This window comes from Morus notabilis, unplaced genomic scaffold (genome assembly GCF_000414095.1).
Source record: "Morus notabilis unplaced genomic scaffold, ASM41409v2 Scaffold186, whole genome shotgun sequence".
Taxonomy (NCBI): Eukaryota; Viridiplantae; Streptophyta; class Magnoliopsida; order Rosales; family Moraceae; genus Morus; species Morus notabilis.
Window position 1 is genome coordinate 190,722 of NW_010357978.1, and position 15,614 is coordinate 206,335.

General features: G+C 39.0%; 2 protein-coding genes across 2 annotated transcripts; both read right to left on the bottom strand.

Moving 5' to 3' along the window:
- Positions 1–5,632: 5,632 nt before the first annotated feature.
- On the bottom strand, positions 5,633–6,603 carry LOC112095389. Its single transcript, XM_024177310.1, has 2 exons — positions 6,040–6,603; positions 5,633–5,989 (listed from the first exon to the last, which is right to left on the bottom strand). The coding sequence occupies exons 1-2, from the start codon at positions 6,601–6,603 to the stop codon at positions 5,633–5,635; spliced, it is 921 nt and encodes a 306-aa protein (XP_024033078.1).
- Positions 6,604–6,615: 12 nt separating this feature from the next.
- LOC112095390 lies at positions 6,616–7,407 on the bottom strand. Its single transcript, XM_024177311.1, has 2 exons — positions 7,168–7,407; positions 6,616–6,942 (listed from the first exon to the last, which is right to left on the bottom strand). Exons 1-2 carry the CDS (start codon positions 7,405–7,407, stop codon positions 6,616–6,618), a joined length of 567 nt encoding a protein of 188 aa, XP_024033079.1.
- Positions 7,408–15,614: the final 8,207 nt, after the last annotated feature.

Sequence of the window (15,614 nt, forward strand, 5' to 3'; positions counted from 1 at the left end):
TTGAGTACCATTGATTCTCTAATGGATAGTGATTCATAAAACACATTCATGAACCAGAGCGCTCTTACTAATCCAATTACCGAATCAGCACTCAAGAGAATTATTTATCTACTTCTTTCTCAAGAAGGAATGGATTCCATCCCGTATAATAACATTCCTAGCTACCTATTTCATCATGTCTCTAAAATACAAGGAATAGGATTCATGGTCTTGGAATCCGTACCGTGTAAATCAAAAGACATAAATCCATAAATAGGAGTTTGTTAAGAACTCAGGATTAAGATTATTCTATATATGACCATCGGTAGACTCAATTAGAATTTCTATGCTTAACGGAAATTATTAGAAATTCATATTGTGTCTGTGTCCATGTTCCACACAATCTCATTATGCGAAATACACTCATTCAATATCTCACCATATTAACAGTGCGGATAACACCGTTCCATTATAAATGGGAATGACACGTATTAGTAATGTTCTAATTAAAGATTCTGAACTTTAATTAGATTTATTACGAACATCACTTTTTTTATTATTATCCTTAAACATTATCCTCTCGTATACAACACTTATATATCATGTTTAAGGTTACATAAATAATCAAGGAATTTTTATTTGATATTCATAAAATATTCATAAATATATGCACATAAAATGATGAATAAACTCTTTTATTAAATAAATAATAAATATCATATTACATCTCATGCTTCTTGGACACTTTTCCCAACAATGTGGTGGCTGATGCCCTTAGCAGGAAGACGACAGGGACTCTGGCGTCATTAGCTTTGGAAGATTGGAAAATGACTGAAGTGGTGAGTGAGTATAATCTTCAGTTCTACGAAGATTATAACCAGGTTATGGTGTATAATTTGGGCTCTACACCGGATATTGTGCAATGGGTTAAGCAGAATCAATTGCAAGATCCACACCTCTAAGGAATCTGGATTCGAATCCAGAATGGAGAGCAACTCGAGGATTGGAGAATTCGAGAGGATGGAGCCTTATATTTCCATAACCGCCTTGTTGTTCCTAAAGTGGATGGGGTAAAGAAGACGATTCTGCGAAAGGCTCATAATGTCTCAGAATGTGTGACTTGCCTCCAGATTAAAGTTGAGCATTAGAAGCCAGTGGGAGAGTTGCAACCTCTTCCTATCCCTAGATGGAAATGGGAGCACATCACTATGGATTTTCTGATGGGGCTACCGAGAACCGAGCTGAAGCACGATGCCATCTGGGTGGTGGTGGACAGGTTGACGAAGTCCGCACACTTCATACCGTTCCGTGCGACGTATTCTCAGAAGATTCTATCAAAATTGTACCTGGAGCACATCGTGAGACTACACGGAGTGCCACTGTCTATCACGTCCGATCATGATACCCGCTTCAATGCAAGGTATTGGAGGAGTTTCTAGGAAGCCATGGGAACAGACTTGAACTTCAGCACAACATTTCATCCTCAGACTGATGGGCAATCTAAAAGAGTAATTCATTTCATCCTCAGACTGCTTCGTGCTTGTATTCTGGAATTTGGTGGAAACTGGAAGAAATACCTGCATCTTCCTGAGTTTGTGTACAACAACAACTATCAGGCCAGTATCGGTATGGCACCATTTGAGGCTCTCTATGGTCGTCCTTATAGGTCACCTATTTGTTGGTTGGAACCGGAGGATCGACTGAGTACTGGACCGGAGGTCATTCAAGAGAACAATGAGAAGATAGCCGTGATCCGGGAACGACTGTTGACAGCTCAAAATCGTCAGAAAAGCTATGCTGATAGAAGGCGTAGGCCTTTGGAATTCTATTGCAAAAACTTTGACTATGCTTGCAAGTGCACAAGTCGTACAAGTAATAAAGCGGTCCTAAGACCAATATCGTCCCACGAGGATTGACGTTAAGAATGTAAACTAACGATTGTGAATATCATATCTTACTTTATCTAAGCAATCAAATTTGGATGTGATAAACTCAAAGAAAAACTAAAATAAAGGAAAACTAAATCAAAAGGAAAGATGACAATAATGAATAACACGCGCTAAAAGCAAAAAGAAAAAATCAATATAATGACAATGCTAGGGTCTTGACTTCACTCTATTGCGATTATGTTTCTCCGTAGTAATGTGCCTAACCTAACTCAACGTTCTCAAGAACCTAGAGTGATTTGTATCCTTATACCCTCTCTCGAGTGCCGCATAAAGAATGTGTAGGTGATATCAAGCCTATATCACTATACAACTATTCACCCCTACCTTCATTAAGTTCCACTCTAGAAACAATTCTTGGAATTCCACTTCTCAATTTCACAACCTAAAATTATTTCGGCTACCTAGGCAATGTTTATCTCTTGACCTCACACCAACCTAAGTTGTTCTACCCGTTTCTTGATTGCTTGAACATTCCCTTCTCGAGTATTAATCCTCACAATCTAAATTTGCCCAATTCATAATCTCACAAAGCATAGCCATATGTAAACCATAGATTTGTCTGCGACAATTCAAAATAGAACACAAAAGAAACGAAGAGCTTTAATTAAATGCACATTAAAACGTCGAAACAAATATCACAAATAGAGATTCATCTAAACCCTAACAAATAAGAAAATTAGCCACACATCATGTGGCTCACAATCTCCAAATAATATTTGAAATCTAGAAAAATACAAAAAGAAAGAGAAGAAGAGAATGAAGAACGCTTAGAATTCTTGAAGAATCCCTCCAATTTCCCTCTGGAATCCTCTCCAATTCAGATTTTCTTCCTTTGCAATTTTTGTTTTCATTTTTCTCCTTCTCCCTTCAATTTTCGGCCTCTTTTCCTTATATTCCATGTCCAGCACATCCCTAAGAAGCCAATTCTGACTTTCCATAAAAATTCCCACACCAAACTAGGGGAAAACGCGTGTTTCTAATAAAATTGGGTAACTCAGGCGACATATCCCCTAGAATAGGCGACATATCGCCTAAAGGCAGCGACATATCTCCACAAAGGAGGTGACATTTCGTATCCCTCGCTGGTCCTTCGCACATGTTTGCTCGATTTTGCTCCTTTTCGAGTCACATCACCATCTGAAGGCGCCATATCGCCTCGTTCTCTGTCTTTTTGATCCAAAATGCCTCAACACTCAGCGATTTCACCCTTTCCTACACACTCAAGGGAAAGTCATCAAATCCACATAACAACTTTAGGAAAAACACGCCAAAACTAGCTAAAAGAGTAACGAATGAGTGCATAAATTACGCACTTATCACATCCCCAAACTTGAACGGCTGCTTGTCCTCAAGCAGAAAAACCTAATATAAAACAAAACACACAAAGGGAAATGGACAAAAGAACACAAAACGAAACAACCTAAAATAACAAACTAAAAACAAAACAAAAGAAATAGAAATGAACCGACTGAGAGTGTAAACATAGAGCTCAGGCATATAATCTCAAGTTACTAAACACCTATGCACCCACCCAACATGTGAATCTGGATAAGGACTAGAATTTCAACCCATCAATACTCAACTTCTAACATTGTCATCTCCGTGTAAGTGAGTGCAAATCATATCTACAACACCTAAACACAAATGTGACTCATGTGTATCAAGACAAATCGCAAGATAAACATTAAAACAGAACAACCATAGGCTCACCCGTCTGACTCATCTCCACTAATGTAGGTCAAATGTCATGGAGATCAAGAGGACTTTACTCGGCTTGTAACGTTAGATGAGAATCGGAAAAAGAAAAGCAGACTCACCCTAGACAAGCACGGTGACAATAATAGACTCCTTCGTTCATCGAACCGAAACCAATGCCCTTTACTTCTAGATTCACCTCTTCACCTTCGAATGTAATGTCCATAAACACTATCCCCTACTATGATCGATCCCCAAACATGAATTCTTTTTTTTTTTTGTTTTTTTTTAGAACACGAAGTCAAATTGGCATTTAGAACAGTGAGGGATGAATGTAAAGGTTCAAGGATGGTCTCAGAAAACTCCTCACTTAACGACTCTCGTTGGCCAGGCGTTTGACGCTCGGTGAAAGGGTCACGTGTGATGCCAAGGTGAGTGGATGAAGGTAATGTATGATATATTGCAAGGCTTAGGTTCTCAGGCGGTAAAACAAATGAATCCAGTTTTTTTTTTCGGCTCACAGAGGGACTCTATGGATAACATGTTGCTCAGGTTAGCTTTTTGGCTCAAACGGTCCAAAGAGGGCCTTTATCCTATCAACACAAAAAAGACCTAGGATTTCGCCTCGACAAATCCTTCGGGTAAGTTCTAGCGTTCTCATTCCAATAAAAAGTCTCAAAATTGCACACAAAGCCACATAGCGTATAAGGAAAGGTAGATAGACATGTGCTCAGAAATAGAGATAACAACATCAAAAGCAAGCATGATAGATCAAGCACACAGTCAAAGATATAGAGACACATATTGAATGAAAGAAGAGGGCTTAGCATGAAGTCATCATCGAAGCCCAAAGTCATATGTAATACAACACTCAGTTCGGTACAAATGCCAAGATAACAAACGAAAAGAAAATGATATTCCCCCCAAACTTAAAAGGAACAGTGTCCCCACTGTTCGGCGTTAAAACTCAAAGGGCAAAGGAAAGAAAAACAATACCTCACGGCCGGTCTAAGTGTTATCGGCCATACCTCATCCAGCATCATTAATTCCACCATCAAGTTCGCCATCTGAGGTTTCCGGAGACTAATATGGCTGTCAAAATCCTTGAAGCGACATATCGCCTATTGACAGGCGACATATTGCCTGTCATTTTGTCCCCCTCTCCTGATTTGCTTCTTTTTTTTTCTTCTTTTTTTTTTTACAATGAAACCCATTTGACACAGAATCAATGAAAAATCATATATGGGTTGCCTCCCATGAAGTGCTTGATTTAACGTCCCTAGCTGGACATGAACACGACTTCATCCTCCTAGTTCTAGCTCGATGGTACAGAATGAAGCCACTCGCTTGATCTTAAATGGTCTAGACAATCTTGACTCCACTTTTTCAGGGGAGAGCTTCAACTGAAAGTTGAAAAGAAGGGCGCGTTAGCCCGGAGTGAGATCTTGCCACGAGGTTCGTTGGTCATGCTTCTTCTTGGCTTTCTTCTTGGCCACCACCGTTTCATTGTTCATCAGGGTGGTAATGGCTTCATCCCTCTTAACAATATACTCCCCCGCATCATCTTTCTTGGGACAATGTTCATTGCTCAATTTTTTTCTAGTTAGGGAATTGGTAGGACCATTCCCCAAAGAATCTTTCGGCACAACTTCTTGAGTAAACTCCTTGATACAAGATTTCAATTCCTCCACTCGGTTGCACGTCAGCTTTTCTTGCGGAGACCTCTTGGGATTTAAGATGTTGAAGATGGCTTTCCCCTCATTCACCCTTAAAGTCAAGTTCCCACTGTGCACATCTATTAAAGCCCTTCTGGTAGCTAGGAAAGGCTTTCTAAGGATAATGGGGATTTCATGATCTTCTTCCATGTCCAAAACTACAAAATCAACCGGAAAGATGAACTTATCTACCTTTACCAATATGTCTTCAATGATTCCCCATGGGTAGGTAATGGACCTATCCACCATTTGCAAGGAGATGGTTGTAGGTGTGACCTCTCCAAGCCCAAGTTTTCAGAACACCGACAAAGGCATGAGTTTTATGCTAGCTCCTAGGTCGCAAAGAGCTCTCTCAAAAGTTGACCCGCAAATTGCACATAGGATGGTAAAACTTCCCGGATCCTTCAATTTCTCTGGTAGTTGTCTCTTTATGATAGCGCTACATTCTTCTGTAAGCTTCACTGTCTCATAGTCCTCGAGTTTGCGCTTCTTGGACATCACCTCCTTCATAAATTTGGCATAGTTTGGCATTTGCTTGAGAGCGTCCACGAAAGGGATGTTGATGTGGATCCTCTTCAAGATATTGAGAAATTTCTCAAATTGCTCGTCAAGCGCCTTCTTCTGGAACCGTTGAGGAATGGCAATGGGGGACTGATACGAGGTGGATTATCCAGAAAAGTGATCGAACCTGGTCTAACTACCGGTGGTTCCTTCTTGGCCTTCAGGTTTTCCTCTATTGACTTATCCTTACTGTTGTCATTGCTCTTGGTAGGCTCATCATCAACCATGGCTTTTTGAACACTCGGGCCTTCAAGCTCTTTGCCACTCCTCAATTTGATGGCCTTGCACTCCTTTGGGTTCTTCTCGGTGTCGCTCGGGAAGGACCATGATGATTGCCATTTTATAGCATTAGCCAATTGGCCAACTTGTGTTTCTAGTGCCTTCATAGTGCCCCCCAAGTTGGTGCAGTGTGTTTCAATGTTGTTGAGACGTGTGTCATGTTGATCAAGGCGAGCCTTAAAATCCACAATATACGTCTTCAAAAGCTCTTCAAGTGATGAGGAAGGCTTTTCCATTTCCGGTTTACTTGACTCCAGGGTTGGTTGTAAAACATTCCGGTTGTTGGCATAAGAGAAATTCTCATGGTTGCAGAGCCCAGGATGATAGTATGTCGGTAAGTTGTTGTTGGGCCTAAAGTTGTAGTTATGGTTGACAAAGTGACATTGTCCATCATATGAATCACTCAAGTTCGAAGCTTGTGCCATCTTTACCGCTTCTTAATTACCATTTGCATTAACTGCGGTAAGACCTTGGATTTGATTAGTCAATAGCGCCATTTGAGCCATGAGAGATGTCATTTGATCCACATCATAAATCCCTGCTGCTCTCTTCACAGTGGACCGCTCGTTTTGCCATTGACAACTATTCATTGCCATGTCCTCAAAGAGATTGAGTGCATCCCCGGGTGTCTTTGATAAGATGGTTCCACCGGCCGCTGCATCAATATGGGCCTTAGTTTGCCCAGTAAGCCTATTGTAGAAAAGTTGAACTTGGAACCAATCCTCAATACCGTGTTGAGGGCACTTACGGAGCATCTCTTTAAGCTGTTCCCATGCCTCTTATAATTGTTCATACTCAAACTGCCGAAATTAAGTAATCTCGGCCCTCAGTTGAGACGTCTTGGAGGGCGGGAAGAATTTGATGAGGAACTTTTGGGCCATGTCCTCCCATGCGGCTACACTCCTTGATGGTAAAGATTGAAGCCATGACCGAGCCCGATCTCACAAGGAGAATGGGAAGAGTTTCAAACGGATGATCTCAGCACTCACTCCATTAATTTTCACTGTGTCACAAATCTCCAGAAAAGTGGCCAAGTGGATATTGGGATCCTCGTGCGGCAAGCCTCCATATTGGTTCTGCTGGACCATGTTGACGAGGGCCGGCTTGAGCTCGAAGTTGTTGGCATTGACTTGTTGATGTTGGATGCCCGAATAATTCTCGTTCACCACGGGCTTGAAATAATCTTGCAACGTCCGTTGCTGGTGTAAGTGGTTTTGTCCCTCGGCCATGTTTTTAGCCCTAGCTCATCGTTCTCCTTAAAGCTTGAATAGTTCGTTCAATTTCTGAGTCCAAAGGCAAGAGTTCCGAGCCACATGCTTTTTGCATGCACCGACGAACACAACCAAAGAAAAATAGATAAATAAATACAAATAGAAAAAAACTTAGATTAAAACAAGATATTTCTTCACTATAGTAGTCTAAATCTTAGCCGTTCAATCCCCGGCAACGGCGCCAAAAACTTGTTGCAAAAACTTTGACTATGCTTGTAAGTGCACAAGTCGTACAAGTAATAAAGTGGTCCTAAGACCGATATCGTCCCACGAGGATTGACGTTAAGAATGTAAACTAACTATTGCGAATATCATATCTTACTTTATCTAAGCGATCAAATTTGGATGTGATAAACTCAAAGAAAAACTAAAATAAAGGAAAACTAAATGAAAAGGAAAGATGACAGTAATGAATAACTGATAACTCTATAAAATAGAGTTATTTTACCATTCTTTTGTACACCTAAATTAGCTATGTTCTTGTGAATTTTTTATTTATTTTATATTATTTTTAATTAAGTTAAGTTAACTTAGTGATATTGTTATTTTACTTTATTTTTATGAAAGCTTATCCTCACGGTTGTGTAGGATAGAAGAGGCGGATTTGAATTTCAAAAGAAAAATAAAAAATAAAAGAGATTAACACAAGATCATGGAAGAGTGAGATTTATGGCTGGCGAGGCTCTATCCCTTGGTTTTATGGAATAAGAGGGTGGCTGGAAGATTTGAAGGAGGAGATCACGGAAAGAGGAAAAAGAAAAAAAAAAGCAACAAAGGTGGGCAGAGGAGATTACGGAAGAGAGGGGGAAACGGAAGGAAGTTTGCTCACAGACCAAGAAGAAAAAGGAGATTTTGCACAGATTGATAGGGGGACAGAAGAATTGGAGCACATCATCAGTATTTCTAGAATTAATTTATTCTTTCATCTTCCTTAAAAAACGTTTGCAGATGAATCTTTCTATTTTTCTGATGATCTTTATTAATTTGGTTATGGGCTAATTTCTTTTGCCTGGAATTGCAATGGAACTCAACATATAGTTTTAGTTATTTTCACGTTTTTTCTCATTCATGATGAATGAAATTCAGTTGTTTATTCTATCTTGCCTTTATTGCTTCTAATTATTCGGCCAATGGTTAGATTGTTTCTAGAAAACCTCAATTAGCTGGAAAAGGTTGATTTTGCGTTTAGCCCTAGATAGAATAGCATATGATCTTTTATCAATTTATCAGAATTGTTCAGATTTGTGTGTGAGATAGAAATATACTTCCATGCCATATGCAATCAATTTGGGATTTGTGTTTATTGAATCTATTTTGAGTTGATTCTCATAGAAATATAGTGAATTACTTGAAATAGGTATGTTTATGGGATGTCGAAAGAGTCACTTAAATAAAACTAGGAATCTTGATTAGCAATTTGGGTTTAATTAATCGGAATGAGGAAGGGTGAAATTGCTTAAATGAAAGTGTTGAGGGAAATTGTAATTCTAGGTTGACTTACTTGATAGAATCATTAATCTTTTTGCTCATTATTTTATTTTCTTTAGTTTACATTTAGTCAAATTGTTTTGTTTATTGAATAAGATTAAGTTGTTTAATTCTAGTACTTAACAGATTTTAATTTTAATTCCTTGTGGGATCGATACTCTATTCACTCTATATTACTTGTTTGCGATACGTATACTTGCATTATAAAATCAACAACAATAACACGCGCTGAAATTAAAATGAAAAATCAATATAATGACAATGCTAGGGTCTTGACTTCACTCTATTGCGATTATGTTTCTCCGTAGTAATGTGCCTAACCTAACTCAACGTTCTCAAGAACCTAGAGTGATATGTATCCTTATACCCTCTCTCGAGTGCCGCATAAAGAATGTGTAGGTGATATCAAGCCTATATCTCTAAAAAACTATTCACCCCTACCTTCATTAAGTTCCACTCTAGAAACAATTCCTGGAATTCCACTTCTCAATTTCACAACCTAAGAAGCCAATTCTGACTTTCCATATAAATCCCCGCACCAAACTAGGGCAAAACATGTGTTTCTAATAAAATCGGGTAACTCAGGTGACATATCCCATAGAATATGTGACATATCGCCTAAATGCATAGACATATCTCCACAAAGGAGGCGACATATCGCATCCCTCGCTGGTCCTTCGCACAGGTTTGCTCGATTTTGCTCCTTTTCGAGTCGTATCGCCATCTGAAGGCGCCATATCACCTCATTCTCTGTCTTTTTTATCCAAAATGCCTCAACACTCAGCGATTTCACCCTTTCCTACACACTCAAGGGAAAGTCATCAAATCCACATAACAACTTGAGGAAAAACACGCCGAAACTAGCTAAAGGAATAACGAATGAGTGCATAAATTATGCACTCATCAAATTCCAGGAAGGCGACTTTGTTTTGCTGAGGGTTTTCCCACGTAAGGGAGTTATTCGGTTTGGTGTGAAAGGGAAACTTACACCAAGGTATGTGGGACCATTCCCGATCGTGCAATGAGTCGGAGTGGTGGCTTATCGGTTGGCTTTACCGCTTGAATTATCTCACGTGCATGACGTGTTTCATGTCTCCATGCTTCAAAAATGTCAACCTGAGCCGGAAGCTGTAGTGCAGTGGTTTGACGTTCCGATATAGTATGACGCGTCATATGAGGAGGCACCAGTTTAGATTCTTAACCGTAAAATAAAGAGTCTATGTCATCGTGAGATCCCGTTAGTAAAAGTGTTATAGCAGCACCATGGAGTTGAAGAAGCGACATGGGAGCTTGAAACGATGATGCAGGAGCAGTATCCGCATCTGTTTACACTTTGAGGTAAGCCTTAATTTCGGGGACGAAATTGCCTAAGAGGGGTGGAGCTGTAACACCCTAAAGAATTAGATGAGATTAATAAAGGTAATTGAGATTATTAGTGTGCCTAATCTGATTTAATTAATTGAGTTTTAATTAATAAATGTTTCTAACACGTGTGAGTTTAAATAATTCCATGGTATTTAAGTATTCTCAATAATTTTTTATTTTAACCCAAAAGTGTGTATGGACGCATTAATGAACTGTTTCCTTTAAATGTTAGTACCTGTCTATTTTCTTTTCTTTTTCTTTTTCTTTTCTTCCTTTTCTTTCTTTTTCTTTTCCTGCCTTCCTTCCCGTGCACCCCGCTCTCTCACTCTCTCTCACTCTCTCGTTCTCCCACACACTCTCTCTCTCTTCCAATTTTGCTTCAAATCAACTGGATTTCGAACCAAAGGAAAGTTTCAAGAAGTTTCAACATCAAGAGAAGGATTCAAGGTAAGATTTCTGAAAAACCTCTCTTAAAATCCTAAGTTTTCATATTTAAAACTCATTTTTGGTTCGAAATAGATTTTGATGGTTTTTGAGTAAAACTTTGGTACAAATTGGAGATCTTGGGTTCTTTGGACTTGTTTTAGGACCAAGAACCCAGATCTAGTGGTTGTCCCTTGAAATATTTCAATTTGGGACTGAGATTACAGGTTTTCGGACTAGTTTCCGCGAGCTTCTCTCGCGCAGCTGGTGCCACTGGTCGACCTGTCCGGTCGATCGGATCACATGGTAACCGGTCGACCGGATTGCATTGGCCTGACCAGTCGACCTGTCTGGTCGACCGAATTGCACACCACCGGTCGACCGGTGGTGATGTACTGTTTTGTCACCGGTCAACCGGTTGACATAGGGGTCTGACCCTGTTTGGCCTAAAATTGCTGTTTTGACCCCTGTTTTCAGGAAAACCCCAAATTAGCTTCATTTGGGGACTTGAGATGAATGGATTAGCATTTGTAATCCTTGATATGAGATTGAAAACCCTTGGAATGATAATTTGAAACATGAAAATGGATTAGGGCACACTATTGGAAACTTGGTATCTAATTGAGATTGGATTGCTTTAGGAATGAGAATTAATCCTAAAGTGTTGTCTTACATCAGTGATCGCTGAGGATTCAGACTGAAGGGGCTTGAGGAAGCGGAAGCTGAAAAAGGCAACGCTAGTCCCAGGTTTGATAGTGCGAAGTAGGATTTCTATCGCTTTTCCTTGTGAGCCTGATTTCAAAAGAATTTTGGCCTTGGAAATGTTTTAAAGAAAGAGGTTGGTTTGCGAAAGAAAAACTCTTTGAAAATCGTGGCTTGTTTAGTTTATGGAATCCATGGCTTGTCCTGTCCATGGAATCTATAGCTTGTCCAGTCATGGAACCTCATGGCTTGCCCAGTCATGGGGCCCGCGGCTTGAGTAGTTCGTGGGGTCATAATAACGAATTCAGAAAGTTAATGAATGATTTCTTAAACTAAGAGATCTTATGAACTGGTAAGAGAGTCTATTGCTGTAAGCCTAGATAGGATGCGGATAGTGCATCCTCAGGGGCAGAACCCGAAACTCGGTCCGGGTAGACGAGGCACTTGGTTAGGTAAGTAATATGTACTAATTACTTGTTGAAGCCTGTAATATGGAGATTTTACATTTATTTCCTTGAGAAAAAGGATGTGAGGTTCCAGCTGTCTGTTGAAACTGAATGTCTATTTATTCATTTACCCATTTATTTATTTACTCGCACATTTATATATTCATTTATTTTTAAGTCATTTCAAATTATTCCTACTGGGCCTTTCGCTCACGTTTTATGTATTAAATTCCTCCCAAGAGATTCTAGGAGCGGTGCACAGTAGCCAGATATTTGCTACGGAGTAGCTGAATGTTGCTGCTGTTGGGACAAGAGAGTATTGTGTTCATCCTCTGACATAAAATGTAAGGAATTGAGAATTCTGTAAACTCTAGAAATATTTGGATTAACTAAACTGTGGTTAATGTCTGTTGTAATTGACTATTTACATGTCCATGTATGTACGATACTGTATGTCCTGTGGGGTGGAGCCCTGTGTGTTGTCAGAGGCTCGGGATTCTGTAATTTAGTTATATTTTAATGGATTTAAGTGGGGCTCGTCTGGGAATCTGCTTTATTAATCCCTAATCGAGCTCCACGTCACCCACCCCGTTTGGGGCGCGTGACAAAAACTCAATGTGGAAAGTCTTTTAACATTGAGTTTGTATCTAAGATTTGGAAACTTAGAACAGGATATAGGTTTAGTAAGAACATCAGCTGCTTGATCGAAGGCTGGAACATGCTTCACTTCAATGATTTTTCGAAGTACTTTTTCTCATACAAAATACAAATTCAGTTCCACATGGTTTGTTTTGGCATGCAAGACAGGATTAGTTGCAAGCTGAACTGTTCTAAGATTATCACACCAAATCACAGGTCTACCTTGTACCTCAACTCGAAGCTCTTGTAGTAAAGACAATAGCCAAGTAATTTTTGCCACAACATTGGCCAAGCTCTTGTATTCAGCTTCAGTGGAGGATCTAGAGATTGTATGTTGTTTCTTTGAGCTCCAAGAAACGATATTAGAGCCTAGGTAAGCACAATAGCCAGAAGTGGATCTCCTGTCATCAGGATCAGAGGCCCAATGAGCATCATAAAAGGCCACCAAATCAAGCTAAGGAGTTTTCTGTTGATGAAGACCAAAATCAAGTGTTCGTTTCAAGTAGAGCAAAATCCTTTTCACAGCCCACCAATGAGATTCAAGAGGCTTATGCATAAGCTAACAGACTCAGTTAACAAAATAGGACAATTCAGGCCTTGCACAATCATATACTGTAATGCTCCAACAATGATCCTGTACAGTTGAGGATTCAACACATCAGCACTACCAAACCCTAACAGTTTGAAACCTGTTGTCATTGGAGTGCTAATGGCCTTAGCATCTTGCAGCTTAGCCTTGTGAAGTAGATCTATAACATATTTTTTATGTGAAAGATGTATACCATCAGTGGTGTGAGTAACTTGAATTCCCAAAAAGTAATTCACAACTCCCATATCCTTCATAGCAAAAAGCTTGTTCAGTTGGACAATTAACTTCTGCATCTCAATGTTGTCACTTCCAGTGAGTGATATCATCAACATACACTAGTACAAAGGTGACATGTTGAGAATGAAACCTCATAAACAAAGACTAGTCAGATTTTGAGGAAACAAAGCCCAGAGTAAGAAGAGCACCTTTTAGTTTGTCAAACTAAGCTTTAGGAGCTTGTTTTAAACCATAATGAGACTTATGAAGTGTGCAAACAAAGTGAAGCTGTTTAGGGTCTTCAAATCCTTGTGGTGGGACCATATAGACTTCTTCCAGCAAATCACCATTCAAAAACTTATACACCAATCTCTGGCCAAGGCAATAGTGAGAACCACTCGAATTGTTGTTGGTTTGATAATAGGACTAAAGGTTTCATTAAAATAAAAACCTGCAAACTTTGCCTTCTCTAAACGAATAGTATGTTCTCAACCATCTGGTCTATTTATGTGTATATCAATGTCTTGTTAGATCTCAGTACATAAATGTCTTGTGGATTGTCTGACATTTTTAATCTGATTACATTACAGGAAAACACTCACTTGGTTTCACGAGAAGCGCTGTTCTTCCTCGGGGAAAATATTCTCGTGAAATTTTATTCTGTTATAAAAAGAGGTGGAGTTTCTTATGTACTCTCAATTTTTACATTGAGAGGAATTTTTGTCACGTTTTGAAACAATGTTGTTGGCCATTGGCCGACCCTCGTCAATATCTAGGATTTTTTTATGATATTTATTCCCTATTTCCTTCACTCGTACGTTTCGGTTCTTTTTTTTTATTAATTTTTTTTTATTTAAGCAATCTCAGCATAACCAAGCGTGTCTAAACCATGTTATTTTGAGTTTTGGTTTGTTCTTTGTGTAATGCTAAAGAAGTTTTCGGCGTTAGCTTTTGACAAAAACATGTGGGAATTGAGAAGTCAGTAAAATTGCTTTAATTGTGTTAACAGCAAAATGGTGGATAACAAAGCAAGGGATTTCTTCCTTTTTTTTTTTTTTTTTTTTGCCCCCAAACTGGAAAGGAAAATGTTAGACCGATTCTAACACAGACTCACCGAAAAATAAGAAATCATAAATATGAAAAAGATCCAGGAAAACCAAGAACACAAGAATTTGTTTGACCGAGGTTCAGAAATAATTCCTACATCCCCGTTGAGCTCTTCCTCAGAAAAGCTTCATTTACAATTAGAGAAAGTTATTATACCTTCCAATCTCTCAATACAAGAAAAGTCCCAATTCCAGATTATACAAGAACCTTAATTTAGAGCAAACCCAGAAAAATCTTAAGCAACCCGAAAAGATACCCAATGGAAGAACACCCGGTACAAACCTCTCCCAAATTCTTTTTTATTACCCTTGCTTACAGTTTCTTTCACTAAAAAACTAAAAGTTCTCCTTTCTCTCTCTAAAACCCAGAAGTTCTCTCTCTAGAATTGTATATTCAATACTCATGAGAATGGAATAATGCCCCACCAAACAACATATCAGGTTAATAGATGATAAACCGACTGAACCTGAAAGTCATCACCGTCTTTCCACGTGTTTTCATCTTATTGGATAGAAACTGAACACCAGAAGTTCTCTCTCTAGAATTGTATATTCAATACTCGTGAGAATGGAATAATGCCCCACCAAACAACATATCAGGTTAATAGATGATGAACCGACTGAACTTGAAAGTCATCACCGTCTTTCCATGTGTCTTCATCTTATTGGATAGAAGCTTTTAACCAAAACGCTGCGTTCTGTATTGCTTCATCTATCTTTTAGTCTAAAAACGACTTGTCACTTGGTGCAACTTCTTTCTCTGTTTTTATGTCGTTTTCCTGAGATTACTCCACAGAAAATACTCTCCCTCCATAGCCAAATTTCTCTTCAATTATTACAGTTTTTCCTGCACTTGAACTGAATACAAGTCTATTTTGTGTGGAAGAAAAGGGTTATTAAATTCGACACTTTCAGACTTTTTATGGGTGAAAAATACAATATCTTTAATTGAACGAATTACAAATCACTCATTTCAAAAATAAATAAATAAATAAAATAAAATACAACCTCTGTTATTTTGTTGGTACATAGAGGGGTCCTCTGGCGGCTGATGGGGTTTTTGATTGAAGACATTCTCCGCCTTGCTTCTACTTGTTTGGATTGGCAGTGATGGCATGCATCCAGCAGTGGCAATTCTGTACCCCATGTGTTAGCCTCTTATGCTTTTCATGCTGTCTTAGATTTAGCCCA